Raw genomic sequence first — 20336 nt, 5'->3', positions numbered from 1 at the left:
CAGAAGGAAATCTGAAAGGTGCAGGAGCAGGCTGTCCCTGTGTGCCAAAACATGAGCAGGTGGGGAAGAAGACCGGTCTGGCTGACCTTTCAGTCTGATCTTTCGCTGAAACTCAGGGGGAAAAAAAAAAAAAGACAGTTTATGACCTTTGGAAGGAGGGGCAGGCAACTCAGGAAGAGTACAAAGATGTCACTAGGTCATGTAGAGGGAAAATTAGGAAGACAAAAGCTCAGCTTGAACTCAATCTGGCCACTGCTGTGAAGGATAATAAAAAGTGGTTTTATAAATACATCGATAACAAAAGCAGTGCCAAGGAACATTCCCATCCTTTATTTGATGTGAGGCAGGGGGGGTGGGTGAACATTGTCACCATGGATGAGGAAAAGGCTGAGGTATTTAATGCTGTCTTTGTCTCAGTCTTCAACAAGAAGACCAGTTATCCTCAGAGCAACCACACCTCTGAGGTGGTAGACAGGAATAAGGAGCAGAACAGATACCCTGCAATTCAGGAGGAAGTAGCTATTGACCTGCTGTGCCACTCAGACACCCACATGTCTATGGGACTGGATGTGATCCATGCAAGGGTACTGAGGGAGCTGGCTGAAGAGTTAGCCACGACACTCCATCATTTATCAGCATCCCTGGCTAAATGGAAGAGTCTCAGTTGACTGGAGGTTTGCCAATACAATGCCTACAAGAACAGTAGGAAGGAGAATTTGGAGAACTACAAGCCTGTCAGCCTGACCTCAGTGCCGGGGAAGGTAATGAACAGATTGTCTGGAGTGACATCATGCAGCATATACAAGACAACTCAGGGATCAGGCCCAGGCAGCATGGATTTAGGAAAGGCAGGTCCTTCTTTACCAACCTGACCTCCTTTTACAACCAGGTGACTCTACCTGGACTTCAGCAAAGCACTTGACACCATTTCCCCCCACACTCTCCTGGAGAAACTGGCTGCTCATGGCTTGGACAGGTGGACTCTTCACTGGGTAAAAATGGTCAGTCAGATGTCCAGGCCCAGAGAGTGGTGGTGAATGGAGTGAAATCCAGCTGGTGGCTGGTCACAGTGGTGTCCCCCAAGGCTCAGTACTGGGGCCAATCCTGTTTAATATCTTTATCAATGATGTGAACAAGGGGACTGAGTGCACCCTCTGTCAGCTCGCAGATGTCACCAAGGTGGGTGGGAGTGTTGATCTGCTGGAGGGCAGGAAGGCTCTGCAGAGGGATCTGGACAGGCTGGATTGATGGGCTGAGGTCAACTGTATGAGGTTCAACAAGGTCAAGTGCCAGGTCCTGTCCTTGGGTTAAAACAACTCAAGGCACTGCTACAGGTTGGAGGCAGAGTGGTTGGAAAGTAAACCATCAGAAAAAGGACCTGAGGGTGCTGGTTGACAGCACATGAACATGAGCCAGCCTGTGCCCAGGTGGCTGAGGCAGCCAGTGTCATCCTGGCTTGTATCAGCAACAGTGTGGACAGCAGGACCTGGGAAGTGATGAGAACAGCTGAGGCTGCATCTCAAGTACTGTGTCCAGTTCTGGGCCCCCACAACAGGAAAGACATTGAGGTGTCAGAGCGTGTCCAGGGAAGGACAACAGAGTTGGTGAAGGGTCTGGAGCACAAGTCATATGAGGAAAAGCTGAGGGAGCTGAGGGTGTTTAGTCTAAAGAAAAGGAGGTTCAAGGGAGACCTTATCACTCTCTACAACTACTTGAACAGCGTTATCCAGGTGGGGGTTGGCCTCTTTTCCCAGGTAACAAGTGACAGGACAAGAGGAAATGGCCTCAACTTGCACCAAGAGAGGCTCAGGTTGGACATCAGGAAGAATTTCTTCACTGAAAGGGTGATTAAGCATTGAAATAGGCTGTCCAGAAGTGGTGGAATCACCATCCCTGGAGGTGTTCAAGAAATGACTGGATATGGTACTCAGCGTTATGGTTTAGCTGACACGGTGGTGTTCAGTCAAAGGTTGGACTCAACCAATTCTGTGATTTTGTGATTCTGTGACCAGAAAGTAAAAAGGCAACTGGCTGAAGAGCACATCCTGGAAACTCAGTCTGTTTTTCAAGCACGAAGAAACAGCAACACCACTTTTCAGGTTACTGAAAAGGAGCTAACATCTTCAGTCAAATATTTACAATACAAAATAATTAACATAGCATTAACAAGTATTTGGTTTATGATAAAATGACACTTAATGACTCGTAGGAGAAAACATTCATATTAAATTCCAACAGAAATACCATGTAAGCAAGGATTTTATTAATGATTGCAATTAAATCATCTCAATGTACTTAATTAAATTAATTCATTCAATAAATTCAAACCATAAACACAAAATTAGCAAACAAATAATAAATGTAAATAAGCCACTCACCTTTTTCCCTTTCATAACAAACACATATACTTTCCAGTGTTTCATTGTCATTCAATAAGCCTTTTTTATAGTAATCTACAAAAATATTTGAACGAAAGGTTCTTACAAAACCCATGCTATGTATAAACAAAGGCTCCATAACCAACAGATAAAAATACCACAAAATGGACTAATGTAGGTAAGTATCACTAGAAGTAAAGCTATCCAAATAAATTTAATTTCAGTATACCTTAACCTTTCCTCTTTGTCTATCATGCTAAACTTTTCATATTGAAACAATGTCAAATTGTGCAGCAACAAACAGAAGTATAATCAAATACACACAATTTCTTGCAATGAGTCATTTACTGGATCTGGTCTTACACAGCCACAGACAATGTTATAAAGGAAGCAAAGCATGATGATAACACTTTTCAGACAGAAGCCCTTTCTCTGTGCTGCAGCAGCTCTCAGGTGTCAGTGACAGTAAACCAACCAAACACCACTATAAGTAACTGCAAACGAAAGGAGGGATGAAATACAGGGAGTTGCTGAATGTATAAACAGGGATGTATGAAACAGGACTGGAATAGTTGTATTATGCACATACATAGCATCAGAGGGTACATCAGGGTGATACGCGAGCCCTGTGACACACCTTACAGTGCTGGATGCAAGCTGGCAGTGTCCTAAATGTACCCTGGGGTGACACAAAGGGTATATCAGCCCCTTCCAAGAATTTTGGTTTCTTTTGAACAAACACAGAATTGTGGTCTGCAGAAGAGATACTGTTCAGTACACTACATCTCCAAATTGGACAGCTGGAAGCCCAGAACTGTAAAGCACACCATCCAACTAAGATGTCACGGAAACACAACATCCATTCATGGTGATGATCCTTCAAAAGAAATGTTGGCAAACTGCAAAGTGTTAAGAAAAGAGCTGCTACCGTGCCTTTTCATGAAAGACCAAGGAAAAATCAATTGTTTGGTTCAGCCACAAAAGCACTGGGATATGAAAGTATCTACAGATGGAGACTTCCTATTTAATTAGACCTTACTAATGAAGGCATGACTAACAAGGACATTACTTCAGTTGTAAGCTTGTGCAAGCACATTGCTTTCCATGGAACTTGTGAAATAATAGAAAAGACAGTATTGAACCAAATCCAGACTTACTGTCTTTGATTGAAAATTACAGTAAACAAAAAGCAATTGGAGGTAAACCTGACAGTGATTAAATTCGTATTAATCAGCTCACAAGTCTTCTAGTTCCTTAAAATGCTACATTGTTCAAATGTATTTTTACAACAAAATAGTATATTACCAATTTCATAGTCTCAATAAATCTCTCTTCAAATTACTCAGAAATAAAAGAGAACATTAGAGCACCATAAGCTAAGTGAACAGGAACGTTCACATCACAATTCACAAGGCACTAATGCTAAAAGAGCTTTCAACCACTCGAGAGCATAAAGTTACAAAATAGATGAAAAGAAAATTTACACTGTAAACCAATCTCAAGTCTTTGATGAGGTAACTTTAATATGATTTTTGACTCAATCTTTTCATTAACCGTATAATCATTACTGAATGTAATGTTATCTAGAATAACATAATGCCAGCTTAGAGTTCACCTCATAAAATATTTCAAACATGCTTTAACTTACACGAAGTTTGAAAGAAGTTAATGTGATTTGGAACTTAAAGCAAAGGGTCTGGAATAAGCAGTCCTGTTAACAATCCAGTAGATCATTTGGGCAAACAGCAAAAGACCTGACTTTTCAGAAGTCCCAGGGTACTATCTGCTTAATAGTTGACATTCAGCTTCTATAAAAATCACATCCTTAACTTTTATATTTAATTATTCTAGCCTGTAAATGGATACTCTAATACTGTTCTTCATACAGCTTTTGTGAACCTGCACTTACTGTGAGGAAAGTGCTTTGAGATCTTTAGCACGAATAAAATATATTTTGCACTTAGACGTTAATTATAGAAGTAGCAATATTTGAAATAGGATTTTGTTTCAAGGCAGCAAGACTAAATCAAACATGATTATCTTGGCTTTGATTGTGATATTTTACTTACTATGCTCTATTTTTCCTCGCATTTGAAATATGTAATTTCACTTTTCTGTTATGTAAATGAATGTTTTTCATCTAACATATCTATTTTTGGAAAAAGAATAATTTTTTTTCCTAGGCTAAGACAGAAACGTTGCAGAACACAATTCTGAAGTCTAACTGACAGAGTACTGCAAGGTCATTGCAAGCATTCAATAGCAAAAGCAGCAAGGGATGCCCAGAAGACTCACTGAACTTAGAACATTAGTATGTAAAGGTTTATCTACAAAGACCTCTATCTAGATATATAAACAACACAATAATATTTAATACAGATTAACTAGTCCTTCTGTCCTTCAGTTAGGTGATCCCAACCAATGCAGCTACAGTTACAAGTTGTGGCCTTTTTGAAAAGTAAAAAGAACTGGGATAAGGACAGGAAAAAAACACTCACATGCAAAAGAGGTCAAGTCACTGCCACCATGGACCTCTCTTTGAAATATTGTTTATTACTTCTGCAAAGTGTGTTGATTACACTGCTGTACATGTTCTTAGATATCAGTGGCATTTAATGGACAACAATGTACTCAGGAAAATAGATGTCATATTTATATATAACCCTATTAAAATAAACAGGGTTACTACCTGCAGATTACTTTGATTCTATAGTTTGTGTGATCAAATTACATTGCTTCAGTCTTCTGTTCTCTGAATTTCACATATTCCCACGCTGAGTAAAGAGAAAACATGTAATATTTACATTTAAGTCATGGAGCAAAATTGGGAATCCAAAAATTGCCAGCATTAAAGAGAACTGAAGTTAGGGCTAGCTAAGTAATTTAAAAAATTATGCCCCGTGATAAAAGAAGACCCAATAAATCAAAGGAATAAAGCACCTGCTGAGAAGAAAACATTATCATCTCAAAGCAGTGCTGAAACACTGGTATTTACCCAGACAAATGAGGTTAAGAAGCATATTCTACTCATTCAAATCTTTAAATGAAAGTAAATGCCAACCTCAAGCTTGTTTTCAGCATTCTGTGATGCCTAAGAAATGCTGTCACTCACTCATTACACTCCCTCACACGGATGTAATTTCCACCCCCACCTATCGTCATCACATCTGGTTTGGTATGCAATTTCACCAAATAAAAGTCGTGTAGGCACAAAATCACAACATCTTTTGAGAAATGCTTCAGTATGCAAGTTTGTGTAATTACACACACTATTAAGCACACCTTGAAATATAAACCACCATGGAATAATTGGGAGGAAAATCTTAGTCCAAAGCCTCAATCGAGCTATAGTTTATTATTAGTACGCTGGGGTTTAAATCACTTCTCCAAACAGCAAAGCACAAGACATAACAGAAAACTTCACATCCCAAAGAGTCACAGATAATAAAGCTGAAAGAGACCGCAAACAGGTAATCTTTCTACCTACCTCAAGGCAAGGTCTGTAGCTTTATCACTTCAATCAATGTTTGTGAAACAAACAGTGAGACTTCACTGTCTACCTACTTCATGTATTCCAGTGTTGAAAAGTTTCCCCTAACGCTGAACCTGAACCCAATCTATTACAGTGTGCCACCTTCCTCAGTACTGGAAAGTTTTTCAGTCTAGCTGGACTTCTGATGCATTTAAAACTCTTAGAAACAGTAAATACACTCTTCTCAGGAATACATAGCACCAGCAGAACAAAAGCATCGAGATGTGGTATTAGCTCCACTTAACTCACGGAAAACAGACACCGAAAGAGGCTCCCGGCACTACACTTTACACATCTGGCTTCGTGGAAAATACACAGGTTCGCATCTAAGTCTCTGCATGTTCAAAATCATACATGGTTCAAAAACAGTGGGGAAACTTTCTTCCCTGGCACCCAAGGACTGTTCTTTCTCTGATCACAGAATATTAAAAAATATAACTTTCCAGCTTTCCTCTGTTTTCAAAATTAAGGGGGTAAAAAAAGGCCAAAAAAACTTTACAGCAGGTACTACGCAGACCATCTTGCACCAGCACCCACCGAGGCCAAGGCCAAGAGGGCTGAAGCCACCTAGGCCACCAGATGCCAAACACTACTTTTCAAAACAAACAACAACAACAAAAAAATACAAAACAAAACAAACCCAACCACAAACACCAGCCAAGACACTTTCACAAAGGCCCGGAACATGCCAACCACCGGCGGGCATCCCGTGCCAGCCCACCTTCCCTCCTGTCCTGGGCACATTCGCCCCCTCCGCCGCCCCACAGCCCTGGGGCTGCCACGTGCTGCCAGTGTCTTTCTCCCACCAGGGATTCCCGTGTCTCCACACGCTGCCGGCCGGCTCAGCGGGCGAGGGGCCGCGCCCCCCTCGGCACCTCTGTACTCACCTTCAGACACCTCGAACTCGGCTGCTCCATTGAGCTGGTAGAGGCACCAGTCAGCCGCGCTCTCGCCTGCGGGGCCGCCGGCTGGGCAGGAGGAAAGGCACAGTCAGTCGGGGCACCCAGGGCCGGCGGGGGGACTGGGCTTGAGGGAGGGAGAAGGGAAAGTGGGCGACGGGAGAGAGAGGCAGAGCGGGGAGGAGAGATGGAGGGAGCTGAGGAGGGAACAGAAGGATGAAAGGGGACAGAGAGTGCCGGGGGAGGGAGCGCGTTTCCAGATACCCTGCTTGTGGGACATGGGTGTTGCCCTCCGGAAGGCGCCCACTGCTCTGAACTGTTATTTGCTCTGTTCCCAACGCCCGTGGCTCGGGGCGCCTCCTCCTTCTCCCAGCGGAGCGGGCGCAGGCAGCAGCCGCTGCCTCGGGGCGCTCAGGGAGCCGGGGGAGGGAGGACGGGAAGGAGGGAAGGCTCCGCCCGGAGCTCCCGGCGGAGGCGGCGCAGCCTCGGCAGGACCCGCCGCGCCCGGCCCCGCCGCGGCTCCAACAGGTGTGAGCGGCCCCGGCCCGTGGGATGCGACGCTCCAGCCTGGCCTCGACCCCGGCCAGGAGAATCCTCCCTACTCTCCGTCCAGAAGAACCCCTCCCTGCCCTCCGTACGGGAGAATCCCTTCGTGGCGTCCGTCCGGGACAACAACTCCGTGCCGTCTGTCCGGCTGCCCTTGCGAGCTCCCACCGGGTGCCGCACGTGTCCGCGCTGCGGGCAGCCTGGAGCGCACGGGTGCGCGTCCCGGTGCGCCAGGAGCCTGGACACACATCCCTGGAGGAGACCACACACCAGGGCCTTGCCAGTGGCACCCGTGCCAGCGGCCCTGCTGCTGCTCCCACCTCGCCACGCAAAGCACTGGTGGTTGAGTTGAATGGCCCACGACATTCACCTCAGTTCGCTTACCAGCCCTAGTCCGTGTCAGCTATCTTGCGGATAAAGGCTACAAATACCATGTAAATTGTTGGGGTTTATATACACTGAAATCACTGCAAGGCAGGAGAGTGGTTTTCATCTGGCCTGCGAGGCCCTGTGATTCTGCAAACTGTCTTTACAGCCTTCCTGCAAGGTTGGTAAGAAAGCAAACCTGTTACCAAGAAAGCCCAGGTGCTCTGTGCAGTGACCTTTGCCTCCTCTGGGAAATGGTAGGGGAATGGCAAATTTTAAAACACTGAAATAGTCAGCTAGAGCTAAGTCATGTTAATAAACACCTTCATTCTTACACATGTCCACCCCAAAAACATGACAGGAGGGAAATGTAAAGGTACGTTAGTTGTCCTGTTAAGCAGGTGACTTTCTTGATACTTGAGACAATTGTGACTGCTTAGCTTGTAGTTGGTAGCATCCTGCTGACATCGTCTGTCTTTTCAAGGTCACAGTGTCAGAAACCCACATAGCACAGCTCATTACAAAGAGAGCAAACACACTTTGTATGGGCAAATGAGAAAAGCTTAAGAAAGAATACAAGATGACTATAATCAAGCCAGACTATGAGATTAGGAGCCAACAAGAGGATAAAGTATCAATGTAGGCAGCTGTCATGGCATAGTTACACTGGCTCGTCCATCTATTTTTTGCTGTTTGTGAAATGGTATGGAAATGGCAAGGAAGAATTACTTTCGGCATAAATTCTGCTTTCCGTACCTACATTTTCATCTGGCCCATCAGCCCATGTAGATCCACAAACCCTTTACAGCATCTCTGAGAGGTTAGTAAGAAAGCAAACCTGTTATCAAGTAAGCCTAAGCACTCCATGCAGTGACATTTGCTATGTTCATCCCTTTTTGCAGCAAGTGGAGACCCTCCTGATACCTTTAGGTGTGTGAACTGTGGGCACTTTGGTTAATGTTTCCTCATAAAAGTATTCTGTTCAAATATTTATGTTCTTCTCCACTGCATCCAAGACAGTGTCACACTGTGGCCTTTGTGAAAGAGTAAGTAGGACAATTACAGTTTCTGAAGGAAATAGGTTTTAAATGGGAGTAACATTCTGCAAACACTTTCAGCTATTCTGGAAGCAAAGCAAAACACTAACAATTAAGCTTTCCTGGGAACTACACCTAAATTACAAAGACCATAAAGCCTTCTGAGGTAAAAGAACATCAGTTGATTTAGACAGCATGTGTATATATATCCCCAAGCCATATGTTTGATGGATGTGCACTTGCATTCTTGGAACTGAAACAGTTTAAGCCAATGATTTGAGGGGGAAAAAAAGTGTCATGGAGCTGTATGAAAGTAAAGCTTCATCCAACTGCTTACAGTGATACTAACTGCCCCTAAAAATTACCTGTAGACCTTGATTACTTTTCATGACAAAGTATTATCACAAATAAAATTAATCTTAGCATTCCATTGTTAGCCTCTTCTTTTTGCAGAAAACTCTAGATTCTTATATTAATTAGCAATCAAGGGCCCTTTTCTGGGAGAATCCATTCATATTAAATTTTTATGAAATGTGGCAATTTTATGCTGTTCAGCTTAATATGACCGACTTACATGGCACTTTTCATTCCGGACTTCAATAATTTACCAACTTTATATATTCAAAAAATCACCAAAATTGGCATGTAATGCAGCACATGTGTTTTTTTCTTTGTAAAATGAGGGGATTGATACAAAATGCGTTTACAGTGTGTGATCAGTTTCTACAGGTATCTCGAATATTGAGAGGGGCTAATTTGCACCCAAGTGCCATCTAGTCCAGTAGGAATTAATCTTTTACTTTTATAAGTCTATAGGTGGACACTTAAGCTGTTTGTGATTGTTTCCTTCAGTCACAGAGAGATGACTGATTTAACTAGGATTGGAATCTAGTAATGCTAAATCCACAGACAAAGTGAATGTGGGAGCTGCTACCACCCTTAATCTGATGTCCTTTCCTTTTGCACTATTGGAAATGAGCTAAGAGTTTGGTATGATATTTTTTGTCATTTCAGGATTGTAAGGTTGTTAAAAGCATATAATTTACTCAAATCAGAACTTAAGTAAGGTAGTTGATTTATACTATAGTTTATTTTAAAGAATCAAAGTTTACAAACAGTTTAATTTATTTTGGCTTTCAATATAACAGTGATTTATTGGGCAGAAACAGGTGCAGCTGCAGAGAAAACTTGTGAGGAAACTGGAGTACATTATACTATAACATTTTTTAGTTTTGTGTTGGAATTTTTTTCCTTTTCACTAGGACTTTACGCAGAGAGAAGGGTCTACCTTTTTGGTTCTCAGTGCAGGGTCTACCTGTTGCTAGCAGCAATAAAACACATGATAATACCAATTTAAATGGGATCAGAAGGTCAGCGACACAGAATTTAATCTTGCTACAACTTCAAAACTTCAAAGAAGCAGACAGTAAACCGTAATGAACTTAAAATAAAGAATTTGCACTCAATTCAAAGGTATTTCCTAGATTTAAAAAAAAATATACATGGATTTATAGATGTCCAAAACGCAGAACTTGGCCTCTCCCTGAGCAGTCCAGTGTTCCAAGAAAACCAGCTCCAGAATTTTAAGCGAGAGTCACCCGGGGGCTGCGGTTTCACCGGCCCGCCAACCCCGCTGTGGGGAATCTCACACGCCCGCAGCGGAGCCACCCCCTCGGGCCCCGAAATCCTCTCGTTTGACAGGAAACTCCTGCCGCCTACTTTATTTATTTATTTATTTCCAGGCGGGGAGGCGGTGCTGCGGGACGCGGAAGTGCGGCGGGAGCGCCGCGGCCGCCATGGCTCCTGAGCGCATCCCGCTCCTGCTCCCGCTCCTCATCCTCGCTCTCCTCCCGCGGGCCGGCGGCCGGAGCGACCTGCGGGCCTTCGTGGTCGCCCACAGCCACATGGACGTCGGCTGGATTTACACGGTGCAGGTCGGCCCGGGCTGAGAAGGCGGTGGGGTGGGTTTGCAGCGGCTGGGGCTGAGCCTCCCTGGGCGTCCTCGGGCGTGCAGAGCTGCCCGGACCGTGTAAGGCGGGCCGCGGGCTCTGCCTGTTCCTGGAAAACACCCTGCGGAGAAACGCCTAAATCCCTGTAGGGTGCAGCTCCCGCCCCGAGTGTGGCCTGGAGCGTGCTCCATGCCCTGGTGTTTCGAGATCCTTGTTTGGAGGTTGTTCTAGGAACCATGCCCTTGAATTCTGGGTTTGTCTGTGCCCGCGTTCTGCAGAATCCTGATGGATTTTTTTTTTTTTTTTTTTTTTAAGGGAAATCGTCAGTCTGTTTCATGGTGCTTAGGTGGTAGTCACCATCCCTGGAGGTGTTTAAGAGGCTGAATGTGCCACTTGGTAGACGAGGTGATGTTGGGTCAAAGGTTGGATTCGATGATCTCAGAGGTCTTTTCCAACCTAACTGATTCTGTGATCTTGTTATTAAGCCACAACCCCGGGAAAACTTTGTCTTTTCTTGAGCAAGGAGAACAGGATGCCAGGTCCTCTATAGATGGTGTGGGTTGGAGCCTGGTGCCGCTGAAGTGTAGTAGCAAACTTAATTTTTGCTAAATACATGACATGCAGAGCAAAATAAACCAGGTGGGGCATTGGTACCTTTGATATTTGTTCGTCAAAATCCTAAATCCTGAATCCTTTTTCATTAGTAGAATTTCTTTCATTTATGTGTGGAAGATGGAATACTTCACTCGCTAGAGGGAAATGGCAAGAGGCCTGACTAATAAAAAAGAGGTGATGGCTCACCCAGGAATCTCTGCTGTGCATGTGTACTTTCTCCCCTTTTTAGGAAAGATTAGTGAATTTCTCCTTTAATATTTCAAACTCCTACTCAGAAATTGCATCAGAGAATACAAAACTAATGTTTATTTTGCATTGGTTAGTGATCAAAGATCTCCAAAAGAAATGAAACACGTATCATTTTTACTTTACTTCTTTTTTACAAGATGCATTTGCTTGAAGGCTCAGTTCCTCTGCTGTTAAATCTAAAGCATCATCAATTCCTGTAGTGAAAAACCACATAGGTTACCTGTGGATCATTCCAAATCCTTCTGTAGTAAATTGAAACTTGAAGGTAACTTCAAGGATACCATTGAAGGATACCAATGTGATCCCAGCCTATTTAGTGGGTTTCGTTTGCGTATTGTTAATTGTCACTCATGACTGACAGCATACTGGTTTTTTTTTTAGTGTTTTATTTTTCCATTTATAATGTGAAATATAAGCATTTTATTTATGATATCGGAACAGCAATCTTCACTGTGTGCTGGAAGTTATAGTACTGATGGAGAATTCCAGCATTGGATGTATAATAAAACTTTTTATTTTCCTCTCAAAGAAAGCTATCTATTGCAATCCAGTAATAATAGTGGTACCATAATTTACGTAAGATGTGGCAACTCATTGATGGGTCTTAACCATATGGGTGAAAGACACCTCACCATTGTCTAGAATGCAGTACAAAACAATTTTTGCATCTTGGTATAAGTTTAAAATCTGTATTTAAATAAGTAAAATCTGGGTCACAGCAAGTATCTGATGAGTATCTCATTAGTTGATAGAGGATATGAATTGGAAAGAAAATTTTTATTGTTGCTTGCAAGTATCCTGGTTTGTGAGAACAATTATTTTCAGTTACCACCCAGGTAACTGGGGTTTGTGAACTTTGTAGGATTGGGTAATATCTTACTGCTTAGTTCCAGTGTACTTTGAGTCATAGTAAAGACTGACTAGCTTTAATCTCCAAAATAACTCAAGAAAATATTTTCAGGAGGTTACCACACAGAATATTTTAGTATTGTATTCAATTTAAAATATCATGTACTCCACTCAACTATTAAGAACTAAAATTGAGCCTGATGTTGTAATCCTTGTACGTATGCTTGAATTTTAGGATATATTGTTTGTAGCCAATTGCCAGTGAAAAATGAAAATTCATTAGTAATCACTTGCGTGTGTTGTGTTTGAATATTGCTAAAACTTAAAATCCTTAATTAAAATTTCACATTGTAATAAGTATCTAATCATAATCTTGAGTTTAAAAAACCCTTATAAACCAATGGAGAAATCATTGAGGGAGTAGTTATTTAGATAAGCACAGCAATATTTTAAGCCATTCCTCCTACACTGAAATGTTTTCCTTTTTCTAATGACATGAGCGTTTTTACAAAGGTGGCTGAATTTCTGTTGTGGAAAGCAAGGGATTAGGAAAAGTTCATTTCTGATTGGATTAGCTCATCTCCTTCTTATTTCAAAGGGTGATTTTCGTGTAGGAAATTTGCCTAAATATAAACTATGGATTCATGTTTTACATATCATGGCCATTAGTTTTTAGAGGGGTCAGAGGTCTGTGTGTCAGTCGCTTTAAGACGTAAGTATTGTACTGTTTGTTCTTAAGTACCAGCAGTTTAAGTAGAAAAGTGTTATGGTTAGTGTAAAATAAGTGTGCTATAACATGCAGATTACTTTATTACAAGAAAAGACAGACATTTCAGGAAATCCTGGGATCTCGGCTGTTGTCTTTAGACATTCTGTATCACTTTGAAATTAAGTAAAAGGCATAAGACTGTATCTGGTCAGCAGAAGTTGTTCTGACCAAGGTAAGTGTACATAAAATATCTCAAAAATTAATGTGATGTTGTTAATTTGATACCATATCATAGAATATAGCAGTGTGATGGTTATTTGATGGATACAGCTGTCATATTTGCATTCCAATAAAAGTCCTTAGGCCTTGTTCTGGAATAGAGGTGTCTTTAGGAGAGACAGAGATGGGGTAGGTGCACAAAATCTCACACTAGATGTTTCTGCGTCAGCAGTCAAACTCATTCTGAGATTCCTTTACCAGCTTGATTTTACTCTATCCTTAAACATCAAGCACATTACAGTTATTTTTCATAATAGTATAATTTACAGTGTTTGTATCTCTGTATTGTACTGGCAACGCACACCCACGGCACAGAGTCATACTCGCTCTGAAGAAGCAATTCTGGTAATTCAGGCCATCAAAAGAAGAACAGGAATGGTAGAATAAAGTGTGCATGAGGGGTTTTTAACTCTGTTGGTGCAAAGTCTTACCATTCATGACAATGATTTAAGGTGAGCAATGAGGAACTGGGTAACCTGTTCCCAGTATGTCAAAAAGAAAACCTGTATTAGTGTCCAGTGATCTTGGGAGAAGCAACACCATGATGTAGTCAGGTCCCCAGTCATGGGGATGTGTTCTGGAACAAAAGGGCCAAAGGGCTGAACATAGTCAGAACTTGATCTTTCTGAGGTTACAAAGGAAGTGTGCAGTAAATGTGAAGTTTTCAATTTCTCTGTTTTCAAGCCCAATGAGTGTTTAAAACAGCCCTTTTATTATAGGCAAAACAGGGCTTATTTACTTCTTTTTCTTCTTTTTTTTCAGGAAAGTATGCATGCTTATGCAGCAAATGTCTACACAACTGTTGTAGAAGAGCTAATGAAAGGAAAAGAGCGCAAGTTTATTGCAGTGGAGCAGGAATTCTTTCGACTCTGGTGGGACTTGGTAGCCACAGATACACAGAAGCAGCAGGTAAACTGCACTAGAGCCATGCTTCCTGCTAACAAGGAATCCACACTCTTTTCAGGGGACAAATAGGAGCAAAGTACTTCACCATTTGCTTTTTACCCAGGTCTTGTGCAAGCTGTCTCTGAATCTGGTACTTCATATGAAAGGACCTTAATTCTAAAGGCAGTTGCAAGAGGTTAAACCCCAGCTATAGATTAGAGCAGTAGGAGGTAGTAACCTTTGCACTGAAGACTTTTTAGACTTTACAGTTCTTGTTTCATTGGCAACTTACTTATCTGGGGGCATGCTAGTATAAGACGTGGGTGATTCTGAAAGAGGCTGCATCAATATCTGTTAAAACATCTGAAGCCTAACACTGCTGACAAGAAGGAACTTTTTTTTCTTTTCAGTTAAGTACTGCTCAAAAACATGCCATTTGTAAACAAGGATACTGCAGCAAAGAGGTGACTGTGGATTCAATGGCACTGTGGTTTTTTTCTAGTGAAGACATCATGAGGTTTTATTTGTTGCTTTTTCTTTCTTCTGGCCTGGAACAAACTATTGAAATCAAAGACTGGGCTGGTAGCCTACAAGCTGGTTATGTCTTGCATTGTGATGCAGGTGTTTGTTTTGGATTGTAAAACTAAAGGGTATACAGCTGCAGCTTCCCATAGGAACTTACTCAGAAGTCCATGGTGTGTTTTGTTACCAGGGTGCAGCCAACAGTAGCATGTTACTTGTAGTACTTCACATTTTAGTTCGTTTGAAATTCTAGATGTTTAAAGCATTGTGTAAAAAAAACACCTCTTGTCTGGTTTTGGAGGGTTCTTTACATAGTCCTTCACTAAATTCTGAATCTTCTGTAATATTCAGTATTTCAGTAACATCTTACAGCCTGCATGCAGCTGATCTTTGCATGAGAGATTTTGCTGGATTTAGGCAGTTTGCTGTTTTTGTGTGGGCACTTTGCCCATACTTGCCTATTGCGGGACAATTTTCTTATTTTTTTTTTAAATTGGTAAACTATACTGTAAGTCTGGGGTGGGGAAGAAAATAGCATAGGGAGTGCTTTCTACAGGGAATATGTCATGCTGCTATAACTAAAATAAAAAGTCAGAGCCCATGTTTCTAATATCTATTCTTGCTATTATGTGGAATCCAGAGGAATAAATGAGTGTCACATTTGACCTCAGTACTGCAAAACTAGTACTTATGATTCAGCCCTTAATTTCCTAACCTAATTATTTATAATTGTTGCTTTTACGCATTTTATAGTCAGTTCTCAAGTTATTTTATAGTTGCTTCTCTGAAAAATAAAATGGTTAAAAACAAATTTCTCTAGAACCTGTGTATCTAACATTACATCTCTAATTTAGGAACTGTGATGCTTGCACATAAATGACATGTTTTTAACATCAGCAAGTTGCAAATATTGGTCCCTGAAATTAGGTCACTCTGATTACTGTCCTGCTTTTTCCACTTGAACTCTAGCATTAATGATTTTCTATAGTACCAGCACTCTGGTTTTAATTTTCCCTCTTTTTTTTTTTTTTTAACTTAGTGGTTTGCTTGGAATACAGGATTTAATTCTAATTTCTTTTGAAGTTTCTGCTTTGGATTGGAACAATAGCATTAAAAACTAAGAAAAGGTACAGCTTTGGGTACAGAAGCTGGTTTTGCAATTCAGACAAGAGAATATGTAGGAGTGAAATGTACTGCAGCAGTATTCAGCCAGATATGGATGTTGTAGTTCTCAGTACATGTTATTTCCACAGTATTTTCTTGTATAAACTATTCTTACCTCCTTACCCTTGTTTGATGTCTGGCTACTTTAACTAGGGGAAAAAAAAGATGTGTAGCCACTTCTGTGTGTTTTGTAGACATGAATTGATGTAAGGACTGTAATATTGTCCCAAGGGTCACAGATATGTTCTTACCTGCTGCTTGTAGTACCACTGTATCTGTTTTTTCCATTCCTCCTTCCTTTTACTCTGTTCTGGTAAGAAAAAGTGCTTGTCCTTACAGATACTGTTTTCTTAGCGCCTCCCCCCCCCTTTTTTTTTTGATGGGGTATTAGATATTCAATTCCTTGAAGTATTTTTCTTGTGTTTTCACCCTGTCAGTGGTTCCACAAAGTTTACATTAAAGAAATGTTTCTGTGGCCCAAAGTTTGGATCAGAGGTATATTTTGGACATCCATCCAAATGGGGAATAATAATCACAGATTCTTTTCATGTAGGTCAGGGCCAGTTCTGTGCTGACACCAGATATCAGTTATCTGGTCTCCCAGCATGCTAATCAGTCACCACAGTCAGCTGGAACTAATTTAGGAATGCTGAGCCCTGAAGCGTTTTCACAACATTGTGAAGGAGAGAAATGATTATAATCAAAATTGACAATCTGGCATCCTATCTTAGCAGACACTGAATGTTCCTGGGGAAATAAACATAATAGCTCTGGAACTGGCATCCTATGACAGATTTAAAAAAAAAAGGTGGGGATTAAAATCCATATTTATATAAACCTAATTTTTAGAAGTCTGGGATATCTCCCAATTTGTAGTGAAGTAACTATAATAAAAACAGAAGACTCCGTAAGACTTTTAGAAAGGGACGCAGACTACTCCTTCCTCCCTCCAAACACCACCCCCTACTTCATCCAGCATTTGCTGAAAGTTATACTTGTCAGCATACCTGTTGTTTCTAGTACCCAAAATTTAAGAACAAACAAACAACCCCCCAAACAAAAACAAACAAAATGAAACCCAACCAACCAAACAAACAAAAAGAATAAACCCCCCGAAACAACCCACGCAGAAAAAACACCCAAAGTTGAACGATTTTTAAACTAGGAAAAAGAGACCAGAAACACAGGTCAGCAATGAGTTTATCAGGCAGGCAAACCCGTGGAATTACTATTTCTTCATAAAGCATTCTGTCTGTCACAAGTTGAGCAACTTGTCTGTGCTCCAAAGGCAAGACAGATGCATACAGAGTAGAAGAGGTATGTGTGTGATGACACACTGTCTCTCTCCTGGATCCCACAGATCTTAGTCTCCAACTGAAGGAAACCTTGGAAGCCTGAATATTGTTGCATGCCTGGGGTTCTGTTGCTGCTTGCAGGGGTTGCATATTGTTCCCTCATCCAGCCACCCAATACCTTCCCTAAGCTAAGAAGGACACAGCAGACAAGATTGTAGGCTGCTGCCAGTGCGGTGTATGGGGACAAGTCTGGTGTTTAGACAGTATAAAACGGCACAGTGAGAGCCCTACTGAGAAACATGAAAAGGTCAGTGTGTATCTGGCAGTGCATCCTTTGTGTCTGCTACCTAGTTTCAGTGCAAGCTGGGTAAATCAGTGCACTGTGCAACACATTAATATTCTTTTTTCCTCCTCCCTGTTCTCCTTTTGATAGCACTCAGTACAGACAGCCTTTTATCCCGCTTTTGGTCCTGGATGCAGTCTTGACAAGTGTTATGTCTGGGTAATGTGCTGTGATCTGAAATGAATTTGCAGCCTTTCTGGATAAGACTGAAATGATGTTTATGTTCTGTCTTAATTTCAATATTATAGGTCCATCAGTTGCTTCAGGAGGGACGACTGGAATTTGTCATTGGAGGACAAGTGATGCATGATGAAGCTGTTACACTAATTGATGATCAAATTTTACAGTTGACGGGTATCATATTTGCATTTAACTTTTATTTTGCATTGTTATGACCTTGGAGGTTTTGTTTTTCATTTTTTCCACCTCAGAAATTGCTATTATTTTCTTACTCTTTAAGAACTGATGAAAGATCTCATATTTTTTGCTTGCTGGTGGGTTATTTATATAAAAATCTTGGCTTTAAAAAAAATAAAAACCATGACAGTTCTGCAGCAAGCAGAAGGGTTACCAAAAGCTGTTTTGTCAGTTATGAACTCGTTTGGAGCAGAGGCATTTTTTGTGTGTGTATGTGTGTGTGTGTTTGAGAGCTTAAGTTCCTGGGAAGATAGTTATGGTGAAACTGAGGGTATGAAACACTCTGCGTGAAAATACTTGGTAGCAATTCAGAGTGTGAGCAGGTTGTATTGTTCAGGCAAAGTTTTCTGCATAATGGGAGCCATGGAATGTCATTGAGGTCATCTGAAATTAGTTGAAGGACTTGGTTGATGAAGAAACCCCCATTTGTAATCATGGTCATCAGCTTCTGTTAGAAGGTGCATATTTCCAAGAGATGCACTATTTCCCATTTTAATCTCCCAGCTTCTGCATCCAGTCATTTGTATGTTACACCTGGCTATCTGATGGTTTAGGAAGTCTTTTAGCACGTAGGTTTATCTGGTTAATGAAAAAAGAAACGAGATAAATCATGCCACCACTGTGCTATAGATGTCTATAACGTACCATGAGGGAGTAGCAGGGAGGGGATGTATTAGCACCAGCTGCCATGGCTGATATAAACCCTGCCCATTTCAGGGCTACGCTCTGTGCAACTTTCTACATGGAAGAGTAAAGGGCCAGGAAACACTTATGTTATTTTCTGAATCTGCACAGCACCACTGGCCTTGTTCCTTGCTTTATCAAGAGCATGAGATTAGCAGCTGCTTCTGCATCTCAGTGAGTCACCACATCACACTCTGGCCAAGAGGAAAAGAGGAGATGAACTACTGCAAACACAACTTTCTTTCATTGGAGTTAGCTGAAAAAGATGGTATTTCTAATTTAATATTTCATTCTGTGTATAGACATATTAAAAAAAAAAGAAGAAAATTCGAGTTTGGTAACTTATTCACCAGGAACAGAAGTATTAATGTATTTTAAAATTCCCGTTTTTTTTCCCCTGAAAGCACTCTGCTCAGTTTGAGCACATATGAAAAAAAGTATCCTTGCATTGTGTGGAGTTCAAGTGAGAAGACAGAGCCAGTGCAGATATTTAGGGTCTGCATTTCATGTCTTCTCCTGTCTGTCCAACCGCCTGTGTTTTGGAAGAGCCTGGCAAACTGCTTCAAATGAGCTTCCATTGTGAGAGTTCAAATAAACACATTGTGAATATTTTCCCTACAGAAGACATTAACCATCGGAAAGATGAAGTGAAAAGAGGCCTTGCAACCTCACTTATTCAAATGCGATATTAAAGTTTGAACAGGAGTTAGTCCAAAATAGAGAAATATATGATTGTGTTTTCAAATAGTTCTGAGCATAATTCTATAACTATGAAATTAGGATCTGCAGGGGGGATTTTTTGTGTGTTTGCTTGGCTGGTTTGTTTGTTTTGGGTTGGGTTTTGTTTGTTTGTTTTGAGGGGAGTTGTTTGTTTGTTGGGGGGGTTGGTTTGGGTTTGTGGTGGTTTTTTTGGGGTGGATGGGGTGTTTTATGGTGAGGATTCTAGTCCAAAATATTGGAGTTCCAAATAAAACCTACTACTTTGCTGTTTGTTTTACTTTCATTTGAGTGATTTTTTTTCTGAGTTTATTGTATTATCTGGTCTTTCTAGTTTGGGGGTTTCTTATTTCAAAACTCATTTCTATACAAAATTAAATAACATTAGTTGTAAATAACATCTTGTATCAAGATTGCTGTTAACCTTTGGCATTTTTCTTTTTATATGACTGAGGATTGTATTTTTTCTAGTTTTGTTTGCTGGATGCCTTGCTTCCTTCTCCCTTTGTCGCTGATATGACACTGAAATTTTCTGAGAATGGGTTTTATGATTTGAGCAAACATAAATTAACCCCCAGTTTGTTGTTTTCATGCAGACTCCAACCTTCCTATCAGCCTTAACTTAATCTGTATCTAAGTACTTTTTCCCAGACCTGTCTCTAATCATAATTCCTTTTTGTTATTCATCATTTATAATGTTGATGAGTTATACTAGGCATAGCAAAACAAGTATTGTCAGTGTGACACTTTTTCCTGTGAATCATTAAATTCCCGAAACTTTGAATGCTTTGGAAAACAGCAACAAAGAGCTATTCTTTAAGTGCTTATCTGTAACACTAAATGCCTATTAAATTTATAAAATTAACTTTGAAAAATATTCCTAACCTAAACAAATTTTGCT

The 20336-nt window shown here is 41.0% G+C and overlaps 2 protein-coding genes across 8 annotated transcripts in view; one reads left to right on the top strand and one right to left on the bottom strand.

Annotated features, from left to right (window-relative positions):
• Positions 1-7238, bottom strand: part of PPP2R2C (protein phosphatase 2 regulatory subunit Bgamma) — a 191818-nt gene extending 184580 nt beyond the window's left edge. For 2 of the 6 annotated variants that reach the window (XM_027642814.1, XM_027642813.1), the window contains exon 1: positions 6798-6865. Coding sequence is in view for 2 of the 6 variants with exons in the window: in XM_027642806.1 (XP_027498607.1) it covers positions 6798-6878; positions 7074-7089 (97 nt within the window). In the remaining 4 variants the exon portion in view is untranslated. Of the gene's footprint in view, positions 1-6797; positions 6879-7073 lie in introns of those variants that run through there. The other 4 variants (XM_027642806.1, XM_027642807.1, XM_027642810.1 and 1 more) reach the window with 4 other exon arrangements.
• Positions 7239-10530: 3292 nt separating this feature from the next.
• MAN2B2 (mannosidase alpha class 2B member 2) overlaps positions 10531-20336 on the top strand; it is a 30086-nt gene continuing 20280 nt past the window's right edge. For both annotated transcript variants that reach the window (XM_027642850.1, XM_027642849.1), the window contains exons 1-3: positions 10531-10692; positions 14171-14317; positions 17866-17971. In XM_027642850.1, coding sequence (XP_027498651.1) covers positions 10555-10692; positions 14171-14317; positions 17866-17971 — 391 coding nt within the window. In that variant the 5' untranslated portion in view covers positions 10531-10554. The remainder of the gene's footprint in view (positions 10693-14170; positions 14318-17865; positions 17972-20336) is intronic.

The sequence above is a fragment of the Corapipo altera genome, unplaced genomic scaffold (genome assembly GCF_003945725.1).
Source record: "Corapipo altera isolate COAL_440 unplaced genomic scaffold, ASM394572v1 22, whole genome shotgun sequence".
Classification (NCBI taxonomy): Eukaryota; Metazoa; Chordata; class Aves; order Passeriformes; family Pipridae; genus Corapipo; species Corapipo altera.
The sequence above is the reverse complement of the archived record's forward strand: the minus strand, read 5'-3'. Positions and strand labels throughout refer to the sequence as shown.